The following is a 24,733-nucleotide window of genomic DNA, read 5'->3' as shown; positions in this document are numbered from 1 at the left end:
CTGAAACACATGTAGAGCCGTTGCACAGGGCACAGGCCACCTTCGGCTCAGTTCTGTAAGGCCCATCCAGACTCAGCTGTGGCTTTGTCCAGAGCCAGAGTCGGTTGCTTTCACCCTTGGCTAAGGTTCAAAATAACACATCGACGTAGTACCCCACTGGGGAGAGCCTGAAAACAGGTACCACCTACCTTCCGTTAGGTGGCTGAAAGCACAAGCCAGCAGCCTGTCCTGCTGCCGGGTGTCTGAGAGGGAGAGTCATCCGTTTAATTACCAGGTAGCTTCGCTCTTCAGTGCACCATCACAGTGTGGGATCCTGTCGGTCGTTCACTGTTATCTGGAAAAGTCAACTCCTGCCTTTTCAGGATAACCGTGAGGCTATGGGCTGGAAGCTGTGGGGATGAGGGGGTTATGTGCCCTTGCCTGAGAGGAATGGACCGGGAGTCCCGTCTCCTTGGCCTGAGCCTCACACAGGATGCAGAGAGGGCAAGAGCCACAAACTGGCTATTTTTGGGACATTCACTCAAACTCTTGTATTTCAGGCTCCACATACAGCTGTGAGGAAAAAACGACCCCAGTGTGGGAACTCTAGCTAAGCTCCAAAACCGCCAGGGAAGAAATGTCGGCTCTTTTGAAGATGCTAGGGGTGGGGTCACTTGTTATAGCAGTAGATACATGCTTTAACCCTTTGGGGAAAGACTTGTTAAAGGACAGGCATGGTGGTGATGTCAGCATGATGTACGTATGTCAGGACCTTCCCTCAAAACAGGCAAACAACGAGTCACAGAAGGCTATGCAAGAGTAACAGCAGCCTTTACTCCAACAAGTCCACGAACAACCTGTCACCCAGGTTGTGCTCCTTGCCCTCCTGATCCTGTGTCCAGTGTGACAAGGCACAGAGAAGACTAGAAGAGCAGACAGCACTCACTGGTTCACACTGGAAGGGCCTGGATCACAGGTGGGCAGTGACTCTGTCTGATTCTCTATGAGCTGCACCTGCTTAATAGGAAACCTGGAGTACCAGGCTGGCTCCACGCAGTAGGTGTTGGGAAACCCTGCTATTAACATCTATCATGTTGAGACAGCTCCCTGAGCTCCAAGCAAAACAGAGGGACTCCCTTTTTCAGTGGGGCTTCCTCTTCTCTGCCTGACCTTAGCTGGGGAGCCTGACCCCTTCACCCCCTACCCGAGGAATGTCACCCAGTTCTTGGTGAATTCACAGGTTCAACTCCCTTTCTTCCAATAAGAACCCGCCCAGTGAGCACCTGGAATGCCTCTCCTTGTGAATGAGGCGCTCCTGGTGCCTTTAAGCTGCAGCCAATGTACCCGAGCCCTAAGGAAAACCCCGTCCCACTCTCCAAGGTGTAGCTAGCCCTTGTCTACCCCGAGTAAAACATGCACACGCTGTTCCACCGAACACTGTCTGAAAGGGCTGTAAAGGACATCCTTGGAGCACCACCTCCAGGATCCTGCTGCCTGGGGTACAGCAGTGCCTGGGCACCCTGAGGGAGGAAGCAGAATTCAGAACCACAAGTGGGCGCCCTCTAAGACTACAAAAAATAGAATTGACAAAAGGGGGCTTCCCAGTCTCCCTTTAGTCACCTCAACCTCTAGGCTCGAGTGGGGGTTCTTTTTGTACAAAGTACCTTTCCATAGAATTAAAATGTAGCTGACTTTACTGTTTCTGCTGCTTTTTGAGACAGGGTTTCTCTGTGTAGCCCTGTCTGTCCTGGAACTCACTCTGTAGACCAGGCTGGCCTCGAACTCTGAGATTTGCCTGCCTCTGCCTCCAAGTGCTAGGATTAAAGGCATGAACTGCCTGCCAGGTTGTTTCTGCTTCTTGAGACAGGGTCTTATGAGCCCAGGGGGGCCATGAGCTTGCTGTGTGTCAGAGGATGAACCTCCAGCACTGGGTGCATCTGCATTTCTGCAGACAGGGCTGGCTAATGATTAGGGCAGCGGTGTGGCAGATGTGCTGTGGTGTTTTCACGGCTGAGTGTAGCTGCAGACTTTTCCCCCAGATACTAAATCATTATTTAGACTGTAGTTCAATAGAACTGGGCACTTTTATAAAAATAATGTTTATTCTTAGCAAAATGGGCCACAGAACAGAGGGAGATAGGTTCGCTTTCTAATTTGGGGGCTGACCTTTATTAGGTGTAGCACTGTAGGAGGGTAAGTCTGAGAGTTACCTCCTGTGAGTCCCGAAAACACAGGCCAGGCATTTTTTTTTTCACTTCCCTTAGGAAAGGACGTCTGTCATGCTGTCATCCATAGCTGCTCAGGAGCCCAGAACTGAAAAGAACAGGCCTCTAAAAGTTCTTGGGGTCAGCAGTACGAGGAAGTCACACTGGCAGATCCTAGCTGGAGACACCTCTCCTCTCAGGAAGTCAGAGGACACCAATAGACTGTCTCTGGGTGAAGGGCCTAGGATGTCACGGATGCCACTCAGAACTTCTGCAGGAACCTGAGGACAAGGTCCCGCAGTCGGACCCTCAGTGTCTCGTCATTGTCACAGATGATATGAGTGGAGTCTTCTTCAATCTGGATGAGTGTCTCGGCTTCCTGCAGCAGGACAATATGTCCCTTGGCTGTGTCTTCCACCTTAATGTCACTGAAACCATGCTGTTCCAAGAGAAAAGAGGAGGGCGGTGCCTCTGAGAGCAAGGCCCGACTGAGCACCCACTCTGGCGTTTACACTCACCCAGCTCTGACATCGGGACCAGAGTCCAACCAAGAGGTTTTATTTATGAAAGGCCCCACGCACAAAACTCTCAGGAAAACAGCAGATTCCTCCACCCTTTCTGAGGCCCTGAGTCCATCCAGCCTCTCAGGTTCTCAGGGAAGAGCTCGGTTGCTGGTCCTGGCACCTGCCTACTTTTGGTCTCTGCAGTTCTGAGTCCCAGGAAAAGCACTGCTCCTCACGGCGAGGTACCACTCACTGGGGGCTGGCAGCATCTCCCAGCTGCCTTTACTGATAAACGAGGACTACAGCTAAGTTAGAGTCGCCTGGATGAGACACACAGCAAGTAGAGAGCCTGAGGCAGGGACTGCCTGCCCTATGCTGCAGGACACCCACACAGCCTTGCGAAGGAGGTGAGACAGGGAGGAACAGGCAGGAGAAAAAGGTAAGATCACGGTGGAAAAGCAAGTTATTGTGAGAAATAATAATTTTCAAAAGTGAAACTTAGCCGGGCGTGGTGGCGCACGCCTTTAATCCCAGCACTCAGAAGGCAGAGGCAGGTGGATTTTTGAGTTTGAGGCTAGCCTGGTCTACAGAGTGAGTTCCAGGACAGCCAGGGCTATACAGAGAAACCCTGTCTTGAAAAACCTAAAACCAAAAAAAAAAAAAAAAAAAAAAAAAAAAAAAAAAAAAAAAAAAAAAAGTGAAACTTGAAACCCCTGGCTCCTATTGGCAGCCCGTAAAGGGAGACAGGGTCCTTTATTCATCTACAGGGCCGTGGGATGAGCTCGGGGAAATCAAAAAATAAAGAAAACCGAGCCTGGAATGGGAAGCCTTGTTTCTGAAACTTGAAAGAACTCAGCAGCTGAGAGACAGTGTGGTTATCACGGCTTAGCTGGAGAATGTCCAACCCTGCCATCACGTACTGGAGTTTTCTCAAAGCATACCCCATGCCATCTTTGGGGCCAGAATCGAAACAAGAGGTTTTATTTATGAAAGGCCCCACACACAAAAAACTTCACCCCATACCCCTCTTCCTAGTAAGGGTGATAATGTGGAGACATTAACTGTCACAATCCCGTGACAAAGACAAAACTATAAAGATCTTTAAGGCAGTGCTCTCTGCAGCCTCCTGCACCGATGCAGTCAGGAAGTCTCCCTTAGTCTCCTTCTTGCCTGTCTCTTCGACCCACTTCTGATGGAATCACTGACCTTCCAGTCTCATATGCTAGCCCTCCCAGACAGTGGTGCTCTTCCCATGGGCAGCCTGGCTCCAGGGAGGACAGGCAGCCTGTGCAGTGCTACCCCTGCTGTTCCAGAGCTGGAGACTGAAGGACAGGGCTGGTGGTAAGCAGAGACTGGGGACAGCCCAGGAAGGAAGATGTTCTTTGGCTTAGTTCATTTTGAGCCTCTTCTCCTTCTGTGACATCCTAGCACCCCCTTTGGGGCAGAGCAGGCCACCAGCTCACCTTCTCCAGGGTCTGCACAAACTGCTCTACGGGGATGGAGCCACTCAGCAGAGGCTTCAGCACTTTGCAGTCGGGAACGTCCTCGTTCACCCGCTTCCTCTTCTTACTGCTGGTGGGCTGGGTGGGCTTGGGAGGGGGCTAGGGCAGAAGGAAAGTGTGGCTCTTGGTGAGCGCCTCTTCACTGACTCCGTGGCCGTGACCTGCTGGCCTGACATGAAAAGCAGGCTCAGCAGCTGGGTTCCTTCCACCTGAGTTCATGCAACCATATGCCTGGGATCACAGCTACCTTTCAGCAAGAAACAGTGTGCATTTCCAGGATTCATTTGCTGATGAAATCCCTTCTAATAGTCACTGGCAGCCACAGCCATACGTGCTGACTAAAACCAGACTGCAGTGTCTGGCAGTAAACCATGGCCTTGCCACCAGGCAGTGGCAGAAAAGCATTAGGAGGTCAGAGAACTTGTAGACCTCAGGGCTCTGTGAGGATCATCCTGGACAATGTACGGCAGCAAGCACACAGTGCCTAGTGCTCTAAGTGCTAGCTAGCTACAGGGGCACACCAGCAACATGGCACAGCTGTGGAGGGTGCTCCTGAGGTGAGTGTTGCCCCGTGTGCCTGCTTTCCTGGCTCTGCGCTTTGCTTGTATTCCATCATGAGAGATGGCTGCTATCTGCAGCTTGCAGCCTTGCCCGGTGCTGCTCATGTTTGGGGGCTGGCAAGGCACGTGCCCATGACAAGTTGGGGTAATGCTGCTACTTTAAGAGCTAGGGAACAGGAAACGACTCGGGAGAGCTTACGAGGTTTCTTGGAGGCATGTGGCCAGAGGAAGAAGTGGCTAAGAATTTGTACGAAGTGCTTTCTATGTTTCGAGTACACACACGTCTCCACCAGCCTAAGCTTCGGTGTCTGATTGGGATGAACTGGGAGCTGGCTGCGTGGGCAGAGCTTTCCTAAGGGAAGAGGTACACCCTGCCCCCCACACGCCCTGGGTACCTGAAGCACATGTTTGTTATCCTTCGTATGCAACACAGCCGAGACAGTCGCCAAGGAGATGCCAGGCTTGATTTCCATGGGCACCAGGGAGTCTGCCAGCTGAAAGTAAAATGCCGGGTTTCACATAGGCTCCCTCTCAGGGGAGGGAAGAACCCCAGGGTGGAGAGTGGCCCGGGGTTTAGTGGAACACGGCACTGAGCTCTTAGCATTCTCTGCCCTGGTGGCAAAAGCCTCCAAGGACAGCCATCATACTGTTCTTGGGCTTTACTTACACTGTTGTAGTCTAAAACGCCCAGATAACTCAGTGTATCAATCAGGTATACACTCTGCAAGTCTCCTGCCCACCACAGTGATGCATGGAGAAAAGAGAAGAAAAGAGACGGTAGACCACTGGCTAGGACAGTGGAGGAGGCGGCAGACCATTGACTATGACAGTGGAGGAGGCGGCAAACCATTGGCTAGGACAGTGAAGGAGGCAGTAGGTCACTGGCTAGGACAGTGGAGGAGGCAGTAGACCACTGGTTAGGACAGTGGAGGAGGCGGCAGATCATTGGCTAGGACAGTGGAGGAGGCAGTAGGCCACTGGCTAGGACAGTGGAGGAGGCAGTAGGCCACTGGCTAGGACAGTGGAAGAGGCAGTAGAACACTGGTTAGTATAGTGAAGGAGGCAGTAGGTCACTGGCTAGGACAGTGCCGCATCATCCAAGTGCTTTGCTGGTGGCTCCTGGGTACTGCAGCAGGGATCATGAGGGCAGCTATAAGTCAATGTGTGCTGGACATCGCCACTATGAAAATGGCAACATCTGCTGGGTGCATGCACCTGAATGCTCCCACTTCCGGGAAACACTCATGGGCTCCAGTCTCTGAGGTCCTCTCAGCACACACGCCAGGTGCAGATCCCTTCACTCTGTCTTGCGCTAACCCTGTAGCTTCTCTCGGTGACCACTGCAAATGGACCACATGTTTGGTGTTTTTGGTTTTTTTGATCCCTAGCAATCTGGTGTCTGTCAATGGCAGGACAAGTGTCCCCTACTGTGACCTGAGCAGCCACCATGCACACACTGCAGTGAGGTCGGAGCTCTGGGGTCCTGGTGCTCAGGCCTGCCTATGTGCCGTCCTCAGATGTACAGCTTTCCCCCAAGCCAGGCTGCCTTCATTGAAAAACAAACCTAGCCGGGTGTGGTGGCGCACGCCTTTANTCCCAGCACTCGGGAGGCAGAGGCAGGCGGATTTCTGAGTTCGAGGCCAGCCTGGTCTACAAAGTGAGTGCCAGGACAGCCAGGGCTACACAGAGAAACCCTGTCTCGAAAAACCAAAAAAAAAAAAAAAGAAAAACAAACCTATGTGCAAGATGCCATTCTACAAGCACTGCTAGTCAATGCCAGTTGGGTAGGAGAAGCAGCTTATAGCCTTTACACATCAACAAACAAGATGTGAGGGCTGCTCCCTGAAGTTCAAGCATGGAGGAGGGCGAGGAGTTCCACACTGCAGCAGTTCCCCAACACCTGACTGTGCCAGGTCACATCCTTCACCTCGGCCCTGTTCACAGTCTGCCCTGTAAGTGACTGTTCTCTGCACAGTTCAGGATGGCATCCTGGGGACCAACTTGGTGAGATTCCCTGGGCAGCGACACCTCTGGTTCCATGGGAGCCAGTTCAGAGCCCCACACCATGCAGCTTAGGTCAACACTCCCCCACACCTCATTAAGTAGAGCAGGGAGGTCCATCTTCTATGAGAACAGGCCTAAGGACTAACAGCTCTGTTTGTAAATCCTCCATCAGGAAGTCTAGATTAAAGAGGCTGCAGTCTGGGGAGAGGGACTTCCTCTAACTGCAGTCGATTTTAACCCTTTCATCTTCCACATGTACTTTCCAGGACACTGATTCTGTTCTACACTGTCTTCCATGACAGCCTTGGCCCCCACATGCAGCAGAAAGCACTCAGAAGCTGAAAGGACGGCGGTGGACAGAGGAGGGAGCAGAGCATCTGTAAGAGAAACCTAGAGAACCTGGCACAGTGGAGCCATCTGTTTTCTGGAGTTGAGAACTTTTCCACGGATAGCCGTTTAGTCAAGTCAAAGGTGTTCAAAGCTCTGATAGACACTGAGGAACCCATATGCTGGAGGCCCCTGGGCAGCAGTCCTCCATTGCTCTACAGTCACCCCTCTTCCTCCTCCTCTTCCCTAGCAGAGTCACCTATGCACAGCACTACTTCACTGTGGCATCATTGTACGATGCGCCTTTTACATTTCCTTGTGATAGAACTCAAGCTAGCACTTAGAATGTAAGCCATTCGGATTTTTAGATAGAACCTTTATATGGCATCGATACAACTAAGTTTACATTTCTCCTTTTTCATACATAATTCCAGGAAGGATGACAAACCCTCAGAGGACACTAGCATCCTCCATGGTGGAGACTCAAGATGTCACCTGCAGGGCCACACCAGTGAAGGCTAACATAAGGAGCATAACATAACTTGCCTGGGGGTCTGTGCTCTTTCCTTCCTTCAATTTTGAGAGACCGACAGTGTCCTGAGTGCACTCTGGTGGAAAGCAGGCTTTTAAGGGTGAAAGGGCTGCAGCTCACCTCTGGCATGATTTCAATTTTCTCATAGCGTCGTTTGAAGGGCAGGGCAAGGACCTCAGCCCGTCGATAGGACATGGCTGGTGGCTGGCAGTCGATCATGAGGTCCATCCTGTGGGCCTGGGCTGGCGGTGGCTGGGTGTACTGCTCAGGACAGACCACGTGCAGGGGCTGAGGAGCAATGTGATAAGGAGGTCACAGAAAAGGGCAGGCTGAGTTGGGTGCAGAGCTGCAGCCCCAGGCTTCTTCCTGACTCCTCTTGTAGCATCCTGGAGGCTCAAACTCACAGTCAGGCCACTAGAGCACATTCTCTCCAAGCTGCTGACCCAAGACAGGATGAGTATGCTCATGGAACCTAGGTGGCTGAGGGAAGGGCCTGCTACCTCTCTGCACTTGTTTTCATTTTTCACTATGTCTAAGTAACTTTTGTGGTGACATCCACTGTGTCTACGCCCTAAGCTGAGCTCAGCTCCCTGGGTGCAGTCTTCCTGTGATACCTGCCCTCTGAGCTATTACAAGCCCTTGACTAACTAGCAAGAATTTCGGCTTTGTGTTAGTCCTGTATTCTGGGTTTGGTGTATCTTAGGCTATTCTCAGATAAGTGGGAACTGGCAGACCACATGCCTACTTGAGTATGACAGTGAGTCGGAGATGAAACCCTTCGTGTGAATATCACCCAGCTGAACACTAATGCTGGAAACCCACAGGTCAGTGAATTACCCTGCTCTGAGAGTCTGGAGTAAGCCACAAATCCTTTGACTGAAGGTTTCCAGCGGTCGAGCCTGGGTGGATCTAATAAGCTTGTTCTTTTGAGCTAGTACTTTCAGGGCCTTGTGCTTTTCCTGACCTGGCTAGCATTTGACAGCTCTGTCCCCAACCTCAGCCTGAGTGTCCTCCAGAGTGTCACTCACTGGAAGTGGGCACCAGATCACCTCTGATATCTGACATTAGCACGTGACAGAGGGGTGTGAAGCTGCTTAGTGATGAAAGGAACTTGGCCCCTGGCCACTCCCTCTGCATGCTGGCGAGCACACAGGGCACTCTTTCCACCTCAAGTGACAAGCTGGAGCTCCAGCATCAATCAGCTTTCTGTTCCGTGTCACCCTGCCCCATCCTTTTATATATGGATATTATTATGATGGCAGTCTGTGAGGAGGATGAAGGAGCTAAAGCTAGGAGGTGAAGGAAGCAAGCATACCTGGGTGCAAATGACCCTGGAAGGAGGGGGCCCTCGGCACACACTCAAGCTCTGGAGATGCTGGTCAGGGCACCAGACCTTTCCTCTCACAGGGTCTCAGCTGTCTTCCTTGCCAACTCTAACTGTTTCCCCATCCCTACTTTCCATCCCAATGCCTTGGCTCATCTCCTGCACCTCGTGCAGAATCCCTCACTTTTCCTTTTCTGGCAGAAAATGCAAAACAGAGCAACCATGAACCTACCATGTAACTCAGCTCAGATTTAGGCACAGTGAGTGACAGTGAGTGACTCTGAGGGGAAGAGCATCTACATGCTTTTCTGTGGCCACACTGGTCCTCATCAAAAGGACCCATTTGTGCCTGTCTTCCCTCCCTTTCCATTTCTTTAGAGGGGGAACTTTTCCAGTGAATAAAGATCATTTCCTGAAGCTTGAAGGGCAACAGGCAGCATCCTACAGAACTGAAGACAGGCTTCTGTGAAGACAGGCATCTTCAGGGCATGGCTGTGTAGACCTGGTCCACAAAGAGCCACATTCAGACCCTGGCCCCCAGAGGAAACAGCGAGTGTAGACCCAGGCAGGTCCTTTGCTTACCTGTACTTCTTTAAGCAGCTTTGACACCTGGATGAAATTCAGTCGAGTGTCAATTGGGCAGTAGATGCACTTCATGGCCAGCGGCTGGTAAGGAGCCAAGGCCTCCAGGTAGGAGAAATCGGGTTCTAGGAAAGTGTCAACAGGGAACTTCAATATTCAGGAAAAGACAACATTGAGGCAGCTGCAGCTGATGTCATCAGGGCCAAGCAGACAGTCCTTGTCAGGAAAGGATGTGCAAGGAAACAGTATGGCCCATGGGAAGAAGGGGGTCCCATGAGGAGGCGGGAGGCTGCTGGAGTCATGGATGCAGGCTCAAAGCTTACAAAACAGAGAAGATGAGATAAATATGGGATACACAAGGAAATGGACGTTTCTCTAAACAAACTGTCAGCTCAAAATGGAGAGGAAAAGGAACCCTGTGTGGTTGTACACACTGGAGGCTGAGACAGGGAACTGCTAGTTTAAGGCCACTCTGGGCTACACAGTGAAGACCCTGTCCCAAAAAGAAGGTAATTTATTCAGACTGGAATCATTAATCAGTGCGAAAATTCTAGGTAGAAAGTTGGGAAAGGATGGGAATATACATTCTCTTTTGCCCCTGCAAGAGCTGAAGAACAGGGCTGGGAAAATGGTGTAGCGGTTAGGACCTCTTCCAGAGGTCCAGAGTTCAATTCCCAACAACCACATGGTGGCTCGCAGCCATCTACAATGGGATCCGATGCCCTCTTCTGGCGTGCAGGTGTACACATGTAGCACTCATACACAGAGACAAACAGTAGTTTATAGTGGCCCAGCCACAGGAATACCACATCAGCTGCTCAAAATTAACATCCAGGTGGGAGACAGAGTACTGCAGGCACCTACCAGGTATCCCACACCTCACAGACTGCACAGAGCCCTAGTCCACGTCAACAGGCTTTGGCTGAGACGGTCACTCTCCCACCAGGAGCCCAGGCCTCCAGAGGAGCAATCTGTCACATTGCCCAGTTTTTCTCTCAACAGCTCCCAGTGCTTGCTTGGCAGGGATTATTCATACCAAATGAGCTGCCCACAGAGCCAAGAGAACAGTATATTGTGCTCGCCCCACAATACCCAAGGGGACAGGTATAGGCTGGCTAAGACCCCGAGTCCCTCCTCTCGGCTTACGAACTGCTGAAGCGATGGACCTTAAGGAATTAAAGTCTCCCCACGAACCTCACACTGGGGGTAGAAAAAGACTGAAATGCTAAAAGAAGCCAGAGGAGGGCTCCACCCCCACCCAGGAAGAGATTTCACAGTCCAGCAACTTACAAGATCACTTTGCAGACAGAGGCTGAAGGGTCAGTGACGGGCAGAACCTCATCCTGACCAGGACTGCTAGTTAGGCATACTGTAAGACCTTTATTTAAATGTAAATCTATGCTCAACCCTAAAGATGGATCCCTTATCTGTTCTTAGCATGGCCTCACGGAATCAATCTTCCTCTATTTCTCACTGTTTTGCCCCATTCCGTGGCATCTTAAGATGGGTGGCCGAGTCCAGCTTACAGGACTGCCAGGGCCATGCTTTCATTCTGAAACCTTTGGTAACTGGGCCACCAGGAAGGAGTACTATACAGTAGTCAACACAAGCAGCAAAGGCAGATGAGCTTCCCCTCACTTGAGTGGGGATTAGAAACCACAGCAGCCAGTGATATGTCTGCATGTTGCCAATGCTATCACGAGTGGCCTCTCTCACTGTGCCCATGGGACTCTATAACTACTGTCACATCAGCATAGCTCACCAGAGAGAGCAGGAATGACCAGCCACTCCCTTACCACAGTGTTGACAACCTCAGCAAAATCCTAGTGGCGTCCAAGTTTTGGGCTTTGTGAATTAATGTACTATGGCCATTCCCTGAGGGACAGGGCTCCTGGTGCAGCTGAGTCACTGTGTCTTCCTGTAGGATGCACATTTTACGGGGCACCAAGGTGAGACGGGGCTATTCAGTGACCATAACAAATCCACGAAAACCTCTCCAAAAATCCAGCTCAAACATGAAAGTTAACACTGTTCCCAGCCCACCATGAGTAATCATCCTAGCCTGGCTAGCTTCTTGCTGCTTCTACACAGGACACTGAGGTGACTAATTGTGGAATTCTTGTGGCAGCACCCATGGGAATGAGCCCAACATTTGTGAATCTGTCACCCCGTCCCCTCGAGAAGAGAAGAAGGTGATGATAGGGATGGTGTGATGGCTATTCTTGGTTGTCAACTTGACTATATCTGGAACAAATTACAGCCCAGAAATAGAAGGCACCTGTGAGAGATTATGTCTGCTTGGTTTGAAGTGGTGAATCCACTTCTAGTTCAGACCTTTGAGGCGGGAAGACACATCTTTAATCTGGGCTATACCTTCTCTGGCAGCCTACGTAGGGACAAGAAGGAAACTTTTGCTCTTTGCCTGCTTGCCTTCCCCTTGCTGGCACAGCATCCCTTCCCTGGCCTATTTCTTCAGGATAACAGCATATACTAAAGGCCAGCTGAGACATTCAGCCTCATGAGACCGAGCAACTACTGGATTTTCCATTCCCAGCTATACTAATAAATCACACACACACACACACACACACACACACACACACACACACACACACACAGAGATTCATTCTACACCCTAGAGAACCCCGAGTGATACTGACTGATAGATGGGCATGCTGGAGGCTATACCAAGGTCTCGAGATTCTGACTTCACAGCCTGTGTGATCTCTAAGATGACAGGCATCGTGAAGACCTCACAGTGATAAAATAGGGAGAATCCCTAAGTCACCTCTGCCTGGCCTCACCTCACTGAAGGCTTTGTTCCTTCCTGAGGGGTCCTGTTTCCAGAAGAGTAGCTGGAAACCAGAGCAGACCAGAGTCAAAGATCCAAGATCCAGCTAGCTACTTAAACAATCCTAACTGGGGCGAGCAGACCAACGTTAGAATCATCGAAGTTCTCAATACCTTATAAAATCCTATCCACGAGCAGTGTAGAAAAAAAACCCAAAAACCAAAACCCAAAAAGGAACAGAAATGAAAGTTGTGCTCGACCAATAGTTGCCCAACATGGCTTCACCTTTATTCCTTTGCATCTATGCTGTTCCTGTTTAGTTTTGGAGACAGGGTGCTCTGGAATTCGATCCTCCTGCCTCAGCTTCTCCAGTGCTGAGGTTGGGGTGTGCAAGGCTGATGGGCTGTATTTATGCTTTCCTCTCTGCGCTGTAAGCTCAGGCACCATCATCCCTATGGAAGGACTCTAACCCTTACCTGTGAATATGACGGTGTTGAGGCTGGACTTCCCCCAGAGCTCCATGAAGTGGACCACGTCCCCAAAGCGGAGGGAAGGATGTCCGGTGAACAGCACGCACGGCTGTCTGAAGTCGTTGCTGAAGTCGCCGTGGATGCTGCGGTAGTGCTTCAGCTTATTGGTCTGAATGAGCTAAAACACACGAAAACCCAAGAGCTGTTGGCCGAGGAACCAGCTGTGCTGGAGAAATGACCAAAAAATACAATCGAAGATGGCAAGCCACAGACTAGGAGACTAAGAAGCTACCCCTGCCTGAGGCCTGCTGTCCAAACTGAACAACCTGGCTTATGCCAGAGGTTGGCAGAGATAACTCAGCGAGACAGCAAGTGAGTACCTGGAGAGACTCAGCACCAGGCACCAGTGGGGAAATGCCAACCACAGCAGCAGACGCTGCTCCTTATCCAGTACAATGGCCGACGTTAGACCCACCACACCAAATGTTGGCCAGAGTGTAGTACAGAGGACTCTCTCTTTCCTTGCTGGTGAGATGAGAAATGGCACAGCCACTGTGGAAGACTTTGTTGTTGTATATATACACTTACCAGAGGACCCAGTAATCATGCTCCTTTGATATTTAACTCAAAGGAGCTGATAGCTTAAGATCCACATGTACAGCAGTTTGCTTACAACTGTCAACACTTGAAAACAACTAACATGTCCTGCAGTTGGTAAACGGATAAACTGGCACATCAAGACAAGACTATGGACTATGAATTCAGTGCTGAAGAAGCTATGAGAAGATGGAGATGAATGCATTACTAAGCAAAAGATGAGAATATGAAGAGGCTGCACACTACGTTAGTTGAACATTGGCATTCTGGGAAAGACAATGGTGTGAAGGCAGAGGTTGCACCACAAAGCCCACATAACTCTGGATGGATGCCTTTGAGGGGCATCATCCAGAGTTCTTGTGCATTTTCGGCAATAGTCTCGTGTATTATGGTATACAGAACAGAGGCACCAAGTGTGTTTATAGCTGTGCCAGACACTGCTGTTTCTGAAATGGAGATATCAGCTAAGAATTCTTTTAACAAAAATCAAGGAATAACCTGTCCAATAACAGGAAAACTATTAAGAGTGAATTAAGTCACTGTTGTGTATCTGTGATACAGGACTGATGACTGGCAGCAATAACACAGTAATACCACGAGTCACCCAGAGAAATGCGCGTGAGATGCAAACCACTGATGGGGATCAAACAGAGGCACAGACACACCCAGCAGGTCTGTGAGGACAGGACTTCCCATACGGTCCAGGGAATACACAGTTGGTAAAGTGCTTGCTGTATAACATGAGGACCTGAGTTTGGGCCCTCAGCACCCACATGAAAAGCTGGTGTGCCTATGTGTGCCCAGTCCTGGGGATGTCCAGTCAGGAGGATTCCTGAGGCCTGAAAACCAGCCAGCCAGGCTGAATTAACAAGCTCCAGGTTCTGTAAGAGATAACTTATCTCAGCTGGGCGTGGTGGTGCACGCCTTTAATCCCAGCATTTGGGAGGCAGAGGCAGGTGGATTTCTGAGGTTGAGGCCAGCCTGGTCTACAGAGTGAGTTCCAGGACAGCCAGGGCTACACAAGAGAAACCCTGTCTCAAAAAAAAAAAAAAACCAACCCCCCCCCCCAAACCAAAACCAAAACAAAATGAAACAAAAAAACTTATCAGAAAAAAACAAGGGGGGAGGAGGATTAAGGTTGGTAACTGATGCACACATATGTGGACATATATATATATATATATATACATATATATATATAAATAATTTAAAAATTAAATAAATTTTACATATATGATTGACATGTCTAGAAAGAACATCTTAAAGAGAATATTTACTTTTATTTTATGTGTGTATTTTTGCCTGTATATATTGAGTCAGATCCCCCAGAACTGGAGTTTACAGATGCTTGTGGGCCACCACGTGGTGGTAGGAATTGAACCTGGGTCCTATGGAAAAGTATCCAGTGCTTTTAATTTTAACTACTGAGCATCTCTCCAGCCCTTAGAGAGAACATTTGGTAATAGATTTGCTCCTATGGAAGGTGGGAGTAGATATTAGAATAAAAGTCCCCTGTATAAGCTATAATAGGAGGGCTGTGAACTGCTCAGATTTATGGTAATACGATGTGTTTTTTAGAGGGAGCAAATTAATTAAAAGAATTGTGTGCTGGAGTACTTTTCAACCTTTTTATTTATTTATTTTTTGAATTATAGTCTTGCTGTGTAAACCTGACTGGTCTGGAACTCACTTTGTAAACCAGGCTGGCCTGTCTTTGCCTCCCCAGTGCTGGGATTAAAGGTCTGTACCTTACTCAGCCCCTTTCACAGTGTGTGTGTGTACCCATGTGCACGCGCACACATGCACGTGCACATGTGTAATTTAAGACTTAGTGTTGTTGGATCCCAGGCTGGCCTGGAACTCACAACCTGTCTGCTCCTGCAGTGCTGGGTTTACAGGCTTTGCCACTGTACCTGGCTCTACCTAGGGCTGTTTTAGGCATGAAGACTGCCACTATCCTACGTCACACCACCACCCACATTTCTTTTGGGCCCTTTTGGTATTTTCTTACCTCTGCATGTGGGAAAGGTGGTTCTGGGAGGTAAACTTTACTCTGTTTGTTGTGACAAAGCCTTTAAAGAGGAAGACACAGGTGTTAGGCAGTGTACTGGGCGTCTACTACCACCTAGTGGCAACAGCACAAACACTAAACACTCCAGTTTTTTAAAGCTTTCACTCTGGCATTGACTCTGAATAAAAGCTGGGCCCGGCTCATGCAGGATGCTGTTTCTTGTAAGTACAGTTTTTAATGAAAAAACAAAACAAAACAAAAGAAAAACAAACAAACAAACAAACAAACAAAACCCAAAACCAAAATCAAAACCAAACCAAAACCAAAACCAAACCAAATGGAACCAAACCAAACTACCAACTAAAAACCCCTACTTGTTTAAAATAATCCAGACCCAAGGGATGGTAGGCCCTCTTCAGCCTCTGCAGGCTGTGCACTGCACATGTGCTACACAAACAGACATGCAAGCTGAGCACACATACATATAAAACCAAAATAAGTAAATTTTCAGAAAAGAGAACAAGAACTAATAAGTAATAAGAGAGCAGGGGTAGCAGTGTATGCTTGCAATCTCAGCAGTTAGAACCCTGGGGGAAGGAAAACCCAGAGTTCAGAGCTAGCCTCAGCTACATAGTGAGTTGAAGCCAGCCTCAGCAACATGAAACCCTGCTTCAAAGAAGTGGTGTGTACGAATCCATGCAGCAGTGCCAGTGCAGAGACCGGGCAGCTGCGCAGGCACCTCTTTGCCCAGGGGAGTACGCTAGACACTCAGGTTTTTTTTTTTTTTTTTGGAGCTACCATTTTTATAACTGTTTTGAGTTTTGCTTTGTGCATGTTAGACAAGAACTCTGCCTTGGCACTATGTCCCAGACTTGATTTGGATCTGGGCTGCTTTCCACTCTTGGTCCTTTTCCTGTTAAAGTGCCTGGGGAACTGAGATGGGAGGATTAGAGTTTGAGGCCAGACTGGGTTACAAACCTAGAGAGACTTTGCTCAAAACAAAAGCTACAGAGGAGCCTGGGAAACTGCAATGTGACAAACAAGCCCAGAAAGCTCAACAACTGGCCAGCCAATGGGTTCTAACTGTCTGTCTCTGTCTGTCTGTCTGCTTGTCTCTTTCTCTCTCTCCTTCACTGTCCTGGGACTCACTCTGTAGACCAGGCTGGCCTCAAACTCAGAGATCTAAATGGCTCTCCCTCCTGAGTGCTGGGATTAAAGTGTGCACCACCATGCCTAGCTTGGGAACTCTCTTTTAAGGACCCTGTCAAAGTACTGTAAAAACAAGGGGTTCAGAGGTAAGAATTTAGACTAAGTCCCCAAAATGTATTTATTTTTTCCTATCAGTAGTTTTCTTTCACCTTTCATTATTTTTTTTAAAGATTTATTTTTATTTTATGTATGTGAGTACACTGTAGCTTTCTTCAGACACACCAGAAGAGGGCATCGGATCCCATTACAGATGCTTGTGAGCCACCATGTGGTTGCTGGGAATTGAACTTAGAACCTTTGGAAGAGCAGTCAGTGCTCTTAACTGCTGAGCCATATTTCCAGCATTTCCACCTTTCTGTAAAAATCTCTTTTGGGGGGAAGGTAAAAACATGGCAGACACCTTCAGAGACTCACCTTACACATCTACATGGATACTAGCTCTTGGACACTAGCTGTGTCTGCATTTCAGGTTCAGGAGGGAGAAATCTGAGAGCTTAGTACTGTACCCTGAACAGTAGAGGGCGATGCAGAAGGGACCACAGGCTGATTAGTGACCCGCAAGTGACAGGAAAGTGCTTTCTGCTGAGATATGTCCTCCCTCAGTTCTAGAATCTTCATGTAGGCACAACAGATAGGGGCCTCCACCTTGCTGAGACTGCAGCTGCTGGAGTTCAGCTCTGTGAGTCTGTAATACCCATCGCCCCCCCCCCCCCCAGATGCTGTGCCCCCAAAGCTACAGCTATTGCAGTCCTGCACTCCTGAGGGCACTATGGCTCAGGAAGAGGCTCTGGGAATTTCCCTCTCCCCTAAAAAGAAAACAAACCCAACAAGCAAGCAAACAAAAGTGTCCTTAGTCTGGAGTTGGGGGGATACTGGTACAGCAGGGAGCAGGGGACTTTTGCAGACTACAGCAGATGCCCCTGAGATCAGGAACCACAGAGTAGTTTTGAGCAGACCCAAGAAAGCAGCTGGGCCTGAGGGTGTCCCCCAGAACACTCTTCTAAGCAAGAAAGGGGGAGGCAGAGAGCTGGAATGGAGTGATGTTGGTCCTGGCTTGGGGTTAGGAGGCCTAACTTGGCTCCACCACAATCCCTTGCTGAGTTACTCCACTCTAGAGCTCTAGAGCTAGCACTGGTTCATTTAAGCAACTGAATTCCTGTTAGGCAGCAAGTGCTTTGCAGGCTGCTGTACAAAGGGGGCTAGCAAAGCAAAGCAGGGAGTCAAAAGCCAGTGGGTACTCTGACCCTGACTGGGAAAAGGTCTTACACTGGACTCAAGGTCACACTGGAATGGCCTTAATGACACTTTCAAACTTTCAGTCCCTTGCTGCTTTCAGATGGTGACCAGCTGCCTAGAGGAGACTCCCAGTGTAGCTGGGGAGGAGAATGGCAGTGGCTAGGAGGAGGGCAGCGACTAACACCGGGAGAGCTTAGAAGAAGAGGAAGACTTTTACTCTGAGTTCTCTTCTTGGTAAACGATGATCGCTAAGTCTCTCGGAGGGAAGAGCATATGTCCCCATCTTTCTCCTCTTTCCACCCTTCCTTCTCCCTCTTCCCTAATGTTCCCCATGCCCTCTTGAGGAGCTGCCGCTGACACTGCTCCTCTCCCTAGGCAGCCACACTCATTCTGTGTGTGCCAAGGACATTCCAAGCTGTGGTGCCTGCGCTGGCTGCCCGGTCTCTGCACGGATACTGCAGCATGGACTCACACACCACTTGTTCTTCCTTCCTCCTCCTCCTCCTCCTTCTTCTTCTTCTTCTTTTTTTTTGGAGATAGAGTTTCTCTGTATAGCCCTGGCTCTCCTGGAACTCACTCTGTAGACCAGGCTGGCCTCAAACTCAGAAATCCACCTGCCTCTGCCTCCCAAGTGCTGGGATTAAAGGAGTGCACCACCACTGCCCGGCTAACACCACTTCTTTGAAGCAGGGTTTCATGTTGCTGAGGCTGGCTTCAACTCACTATGTAGCTAAGGCTAGCTCTGAACTCTGGGTTTTCCTTCCCCCAGGGTTCTAACTGCTGAGATTGCAAGCATACTGCTGTACCTGCTCTCTTATTACTTCTTAGTTCTTGTTCTCTTTTCTGAAGATTTACTTATTTTGATTTTATGTGTATGTGTGCTCAGCTTGCATGTCTGTCTGTGTAGCACATGTGCAGTGCACAGCCTGCAGAGGCTGAAGAGGGCCTACCATCCCTTGGGACTGGAGTTACAGACAACTATGAACTGCCACGCAGGTCCTGGGAATTGAATCTGGGTCCTCTGGAGGAGTACTCAGAGCTCTTAACCACTGAGCTCCTCTACTCCCTTTTTTAGTTTTGATAAATGTGTTTGCCCTGAGCGACGCTAACACCGGGGGAGAGTAGGTGAAAGGTGTCCGGGAACTCTATTGTCATTATGCTTTTCTGGAAATCTAAAATTATTCTAAGGTACAAAGTTTATTACTTAAACAGAAAGAAATCCAAGATAAAATTTTTAAAAAAGTATCAAACTGGGAAAAATGGCTAAAGTATGTTAACAAAAAGTTAATATCTTTAATATATACACAGAGTTCAAATATGTAATAGAGATATAAAACCTTTAAGAGGTAAATGGGCAAAAAAGGAATAATTTACATAAAAATATTTTGGCAAGTAGTATTAGATAATGAACATTAAAAATATTCCTACCCTGTATTCCAGTAATTCCACTTTTAGTAACTTACCTAAGACAAATGCTATCATCATATATAGACAGAATAGCATCAATTTAAGATTTATTCCTAAAAGGAAAAGTCCTGCCAGCCAATGAGAAGGTAATAAGCTAAGTATATAGATGCGAGTGATGTGAGGAGACAATACTGCAGCCACGTGTGCTGACTGACTGTGCGCTCACTGTATGTTCACTGTGTGCTCACTGTATGTTTGCTGTGTGCTCACTGTGTGTTCGCTGTTTGCTTGCTGTGTGCTTGCTGTATGCTCACTGTGTGCTCACTGTATGTTTACTGTGTGCTCACTGTGAGCTCAATGTGTGCTCAATGTATGCTCACTGTGTGCTCACTGTGTGTTCACTGTGTGTTCACTGTGTGTTCACTGTGTGCTCACTGTGAGCTCACTGTGTGTTCACTGTGTACTCACTGTGTGCTCACTGTATGCTCACTGTGTGTTCACTGTGTGCTCACTGTGAGCTCACTGTGTGCTCAATGTATGCTCACTGTGTGCTCACTGTGTGCTCACTGTGTGTTCACTGTGTGTTCACTGTGTGTTCACTGTGTGCTCACTGTGTGCTCACTGTGTGTTCACTGTGTGCTCACTGTGTGTTCACTGTGTGTTCACTGTATGATCACTGTGTGCTCACTGTGTGCTCACTGTGAGCTCACTGTGTGCTCAATGTATGCTCACTGTNCTCACTGTGTGCTCACTGTGAGCTCACTGTGTGCTCAATGTATGCTCACTGTGTGCTCACTGTGTGCTCACTGTGTGTTCACTGTGTGCTCACTGTGTGTTCACTGTGTGTTCACTGTGTGTTCACTGTGTGCTCACTGTGTGTTCACTGTGTGCTCACTGTGTGTTCACTGTGTGTTCACTGTATGATCACTGTGTGCTCACTGTGTGTTCACTGTGTGCTCACTGTGAGCTCACTGTATGCTCACTGTGTGTTCACTGTGTGCTCACTGTGTGTTCACTGTGTGTTCACTGTATGATCACTGTGTGCTCACTGTGTGTTCACTGTGTGTTCACTGTGTACTCACTGTGTGCTCACTGTGTACTCACTGTGTGCTCACTGTGTGTTCACTGTGTGTTCACTGTGTGCTCACTGTGTGCTCACTGTGTGCTCACTGTGTGTTCACTGTGTGTTCACTGTGTGCTCACTGTGTGTTCACTGTGTGCTCACTGTGTGTTCACTGTGTGCTCACTGTGTGTTCACTGTGTACTCACTGTGTGCTCACTGTATGCTCACTGTGTGTTCACTGTGTGCTCACTGTGTTCTCATTGTTTGGAGACAAGGTATGGGCTGTAGCAGTCTGGCCTTGAACCTGTTCTCCTCCTGCCTCAGCTTCCCCAGTGCTGGGAAAACAAACATTTCCTGCTCTTCACAAGGTTTCATAATGGTTTAGTATTATTGAATGTTTTCTGCTACATAAGCACTGCACTACTAAGCTGCAACCCCTTTAGGAAAACAAAATCAGAATTTAAAATTAAGAAGTGAAACTTGACAAGGTGATATGTAAAAAACTGTTAACTCCTCAACATGATTTCTAGGTCAGATGGGGTTTATTTGGACAGTGGTGTTGTGGGCTCCAGGTCTCTATTATTTTCTATAATTTGTTTTTCTACATAACATGGCTTGCTCACTTATGAACTAACACACACCTGCAAAACAAACTCACAGAAAGACCCTGCAGGACTCCAATCCCTGTGCTGGGTGACGGCCATTCTTGTATGTGCAGACCCGACATGGTGGGGCACTGTCTACTCAGTCCTCAGGGCGTGACCCAGGAGTGTGCTGCAGTATTTTTATTGGGGGTCTGAATGAAAACTAATTTCTAACATGTTAACTTCATCTGCAAATAATGCTTGGGGCATCCTATGTGGGGAAGACACTTGTGTGTAAGGATAAAAACGAGTGAGAAGCAAAGACAAGGAGCAGTCCTATTGACCAAGGGGAGCAGAGTCAACTCAGGGAGATGCCCACAATTCAATGGGAAGGAAAAACCCACACACCAAAACCAGGAGAGGGGTGAGGGGCATAACACTGGGATATGTTATAACATGGTAATGTAAAAATTCCATTTTCAGGGAGGAACTTAGTAACGGTTGTGTGTCCATTTGGTCACTATACTACTAAAACTGATTGGACATATTCTATTTTGTGTCACATGGCTCTTTAAGAATTTAGAAATTACATCTACCTCCACTTCCCTCTTTTGACCAGGGGAGTTAGACTCAAACTCTTCGAACATGGTCAGAGTTAGTAACCTATGTCTAAGTGTCTGCTCTAGGAGTTGTTCAGCTTCTTGGTATAATAAAATGGATCTTTGATAAACTGGCTATGGAAATAAAGAGCTAGCTTTTCTTATCCTTTCTTCGTACCTATGCTTCTAAATGCTAGCAATGTATGGGATTTGACTTTCAGTAGTTCACATACATGTACGAAGTCTTAAGTACTCTTAAGAAATCACAGTTATTTTCATTTTTACCGACTGAACATACTTAAGCAGAACTCAGAGAAAGGATACTACCGGCTTACCACTCGGCAAAAATCTGGGAAAACTCGAGTGAACTGTTGGCAACTGGGGAGATGAAGTAGAAAGGGATGTTGGAGAGGCCAGCGGAGTCAATGTATTGATATAAACACTCCAGGAGGTCATAGATCACACCTGAAGGATAGCAGGGGACCAACACGTTTCCTCCATTCCGAACTGTCAAAGCTGGAAAAGTTGAGGAGAGAGAAGATGGTACCAAAAGAACAATGTTAGAAAGGACAAATACAACCTTTAAAATGACATTTACATTTTTTTCTCTTCTCCTATGTATGATATTATTTATTTTTGAGACAGGGTCTTGTTACGTAGCTTTTGTAAGGTCAAGCTCAACCTGAACTATAGGATGACTTCTGGCAGTTACATAAAGTTAGTATTTCTCAGAAACTTGTGAAACCACTCCCCATCAACCAAAAGGAGGCATTTCCCTGGCTCTGGCAAAAGGATTGAACAGCTACCCGTGGCTCCAGGTTGCTTCAGTATCCTAAGTATCCACTACACATTTCAAAATCCATGGTGGTGCACTGCAGTGCTTCTCACTTCCCCCCTACTCTAAACATCCTCCCGTCAGACTTCCCTTTTGTGCCACCAGATTCATGTGTTTGAGTGCTTGGCCCATAAGAAGTGGCACTATTTAGGAGGCATGACCTTGTTGGAAGAAGTTTGCTACTGTGGGGGTGAGCTTTTAAGGTCTTATATGCTCAGGATTTGCCCAGTATGGACCAGTCTTTCCTTGCTGCCTGCAGATCAAAATGTAGAATTCTCAACTCTGTCTCTAGCACCATGTCTGCCTGCATGGTGCCATGCTTCCCACCATGATAATGATAATGGACTGACTGAACCTCTGAAACTGTAAGCCAGCCCTAGCTACGCAATCTCTTTATAACCCTACCATTCTGTGTTCTCTACCCCACCACCTCTTATGACCCACACACTTTCATAATTGTCTAATCTTTTGTAGAGAAGTGTACATTGGGCAATGCAAGATTGAAAGCTGATGTTCTCATCACTGTCTAACTGAACCCCCTGGTAGGTTTTAATGTCTCCAGTGAACCTGAGCTGTAGGCAACTCCTTCTCTCTAACTCCTATTTCAAATTTTCAGGATGCTTCTTCTCAGTCTCTGACTGTGGCTGAGTGATTCAGAAGAGACAATCTGTTCCCTTTAAGTCCTTTTCATCACACTTTCTGGCACTAGTATTTGTTTGTAAGAAACGATCTATTATCTGAAACACAGCCAGTTATGGAATGCGGAAATAATCACATTATGGGCTGTAATGTGTTAAAAGTATGAATGGCTGAACAACTGTTAAGTCAAGTGGGCTTTTGCTTCATTTACAGAACAACAGAGGTAGGTAGTCTGGGGAGGACCTGCAGTCTGTTGTCAAAAGCCTTTCCTACTCCTGTGACAGACAGGTCGTCTCTAGAAGGCAGCATGGAATGAAGGAGATACTTCTGAGAGCCTGGCTCCAGTCTGCTTCTGCCCAGAGATGCAAGGAAGGGTCACAAGTTTGCCACTCCAGCCTGGCTGGGCCTCAGTTTCCTCCTTATTATGTGGGGATGAGTGAGGCCAGGGCTTTTCAAGCTTTACTCTGTATAAAAATTGCCAAGGGAGCATGATGAACATGCAGCTTTTCACCAAGTGGATTTTTATAGGATGATCTTGGTGATCTTGGGACGAGTGACATAGTGCGTGAGATGTTGGGTTTTCTCCAAATCTAAAGTTTCATGAGTTAGTAATTCTAGATTATTAACAAATACACAAAACTCAGATTCTATCTGAGACCAGTCCAACAACTTTTCTACAGTAAGAATAAATTACCTCTGTCTTTAGAGCAGCAAACATACTTAGTAGCCAGGCTCAAGGGATTTCAAAGGACAGTGTCTTCCATGCAAATAGAAGCCGGACACATCTTCCTGGAGCCAGAGTAATACCACTTAAAGTTGCTGGGAGGTGAAGGTCAGCCCTCAGCTTGGCTTGGGTAGCTAGCTCAGACTTAATGTTTTGTGCCCCCTGCCCCAGTGAGTTTATATGTGGCAGCCAGCTGGCCAGTATGGTGACGTTCTGAAGCAGGGACATGAGGAGGGGGTTAGGTCGTTTAGATTAGGTCATGGAGGCAGAGACCCCATGATGAGAATAGTGCCTCTGTAAGAAGAGGAATGGAGCAGCTCAATAGCTGAAAGATAAAAAAAAAAAAAAAAAAAAAAAAGAAGAGGAATGGAGACATATGTCCTTTGCTCCACTCGAAGATGCAGGAAAAGAGTGGCCACCTGGGTCTCAGAGTTCCCAGTCTCAGGACTGTGAGACAAATGCTCACTGCCTAAGCCACTGTTAGTCCAAAGAAAACTCCAATTTCCCCCAAAACGCATATACCCAGAAATGAGCTCAGCTTGGACTATAGCAAGATTTCTGGTGGTTAGATAAAAGCCAGCATTCCTCAGAAACTTGTGAAGCAGGTTCCCATCTACCTCAGAGTCATTTCTTTTACTTTTACAGAAGGGACATATGACTACCCAAGGCGCCTATTAGCATGTCAAAGCTCATGCAGGCCTACACATTCCCTCAGTATCACAAGTACCTGTTAGACATTTCAGAGTCCGCCCTAGCTCCTAGCCCTTCTTAAATTCTGCCCAGATACACATTCTTCTTATAACCCTGCTATTCACACACATACACATACACACACACCCACACATATATATATGTATATATATACATATATATATTCATATTCTCATTCTCTCTCTCTCTCTCTCTCTCTCTCTCTCTCTCTCTCTCTCTCTCTGTCTCTATCTCTGTCTCTTCCCCCCTCCCTCTCTCTCCTCCCACCCCCAATACACTCTTGGGCTCTGTTCTGTTCTGCTCCTGATTCTCTTACTATATTTTCTCTATTCTATCTCCT

General features: G+C 47.9%; 1 protein-coding gene across 1 annotated transcript in view; it reads right to left on the bottom strand.

Moving 5' to 3' along the window:
* Positions 1-2,059: 2,059 nt before the first annotated feature.
* The window catches only part of Ints9 (integrator complex subunit 9), a 92,519-nt gene continuing 69,845 nt past the window's right edge, over positions 2,060-24,733 (bottom strand). The window contains exons 10-17 of the mRNA XM_021181570.2: positions 21,820-22,000; positions 15,387-15,447; positions 12,785-12,956; positions 9,518-9,642; positions 7,732-7,899; positions 5,144-5,242; positions 4,150-4,287; positions 2,060-2,622 (exon numbers count right to left, since the gene is read on the bottom strand). Coding sequence (XP_021037229.1) covers positions 2,446-2,622; positions 4,150-4,287; positions 5,144-5,242; positions 7,732-7,899; positions 9,518-9,642; positions 12,785-12,956; positions 15,387-15,447; positions 21,820-22,000 — 1,121 coding nt within the window. The 3' untranslated portion in view covers positions 2,060-2,445. The remainder of the gene's footprint in view (positions 2,623-4,149; positions 4,288-5,143; positions 5,243-7,731; positions 7,900-9,517; positions 9,643-12,784; positions 12,957-15,386; positions 15,448-21,819; positions 22,001-24,733) is intronic.

The sequence above is a fragment of the Mus caroli genome, chromosome 14 (genome assembly GCF_900094665.2).
Source record: "Mus caroli chromosome 14, CAROLI_EIJ_v1.1, whole genome shotgun sequence".
In the NCBI taxonomy this organism is placed as follows: domain Eukaryota; kingdom Metazoa; phylum Chordata; class Mammalia; order Rodentia; family Muridae; genus Mus; species Mus caroli.
The sequence above is the reverse complement of the archived record's forward strand: the minus strand, read 5'-3'. Positions and strand labels throughout refer to the sequence as shown.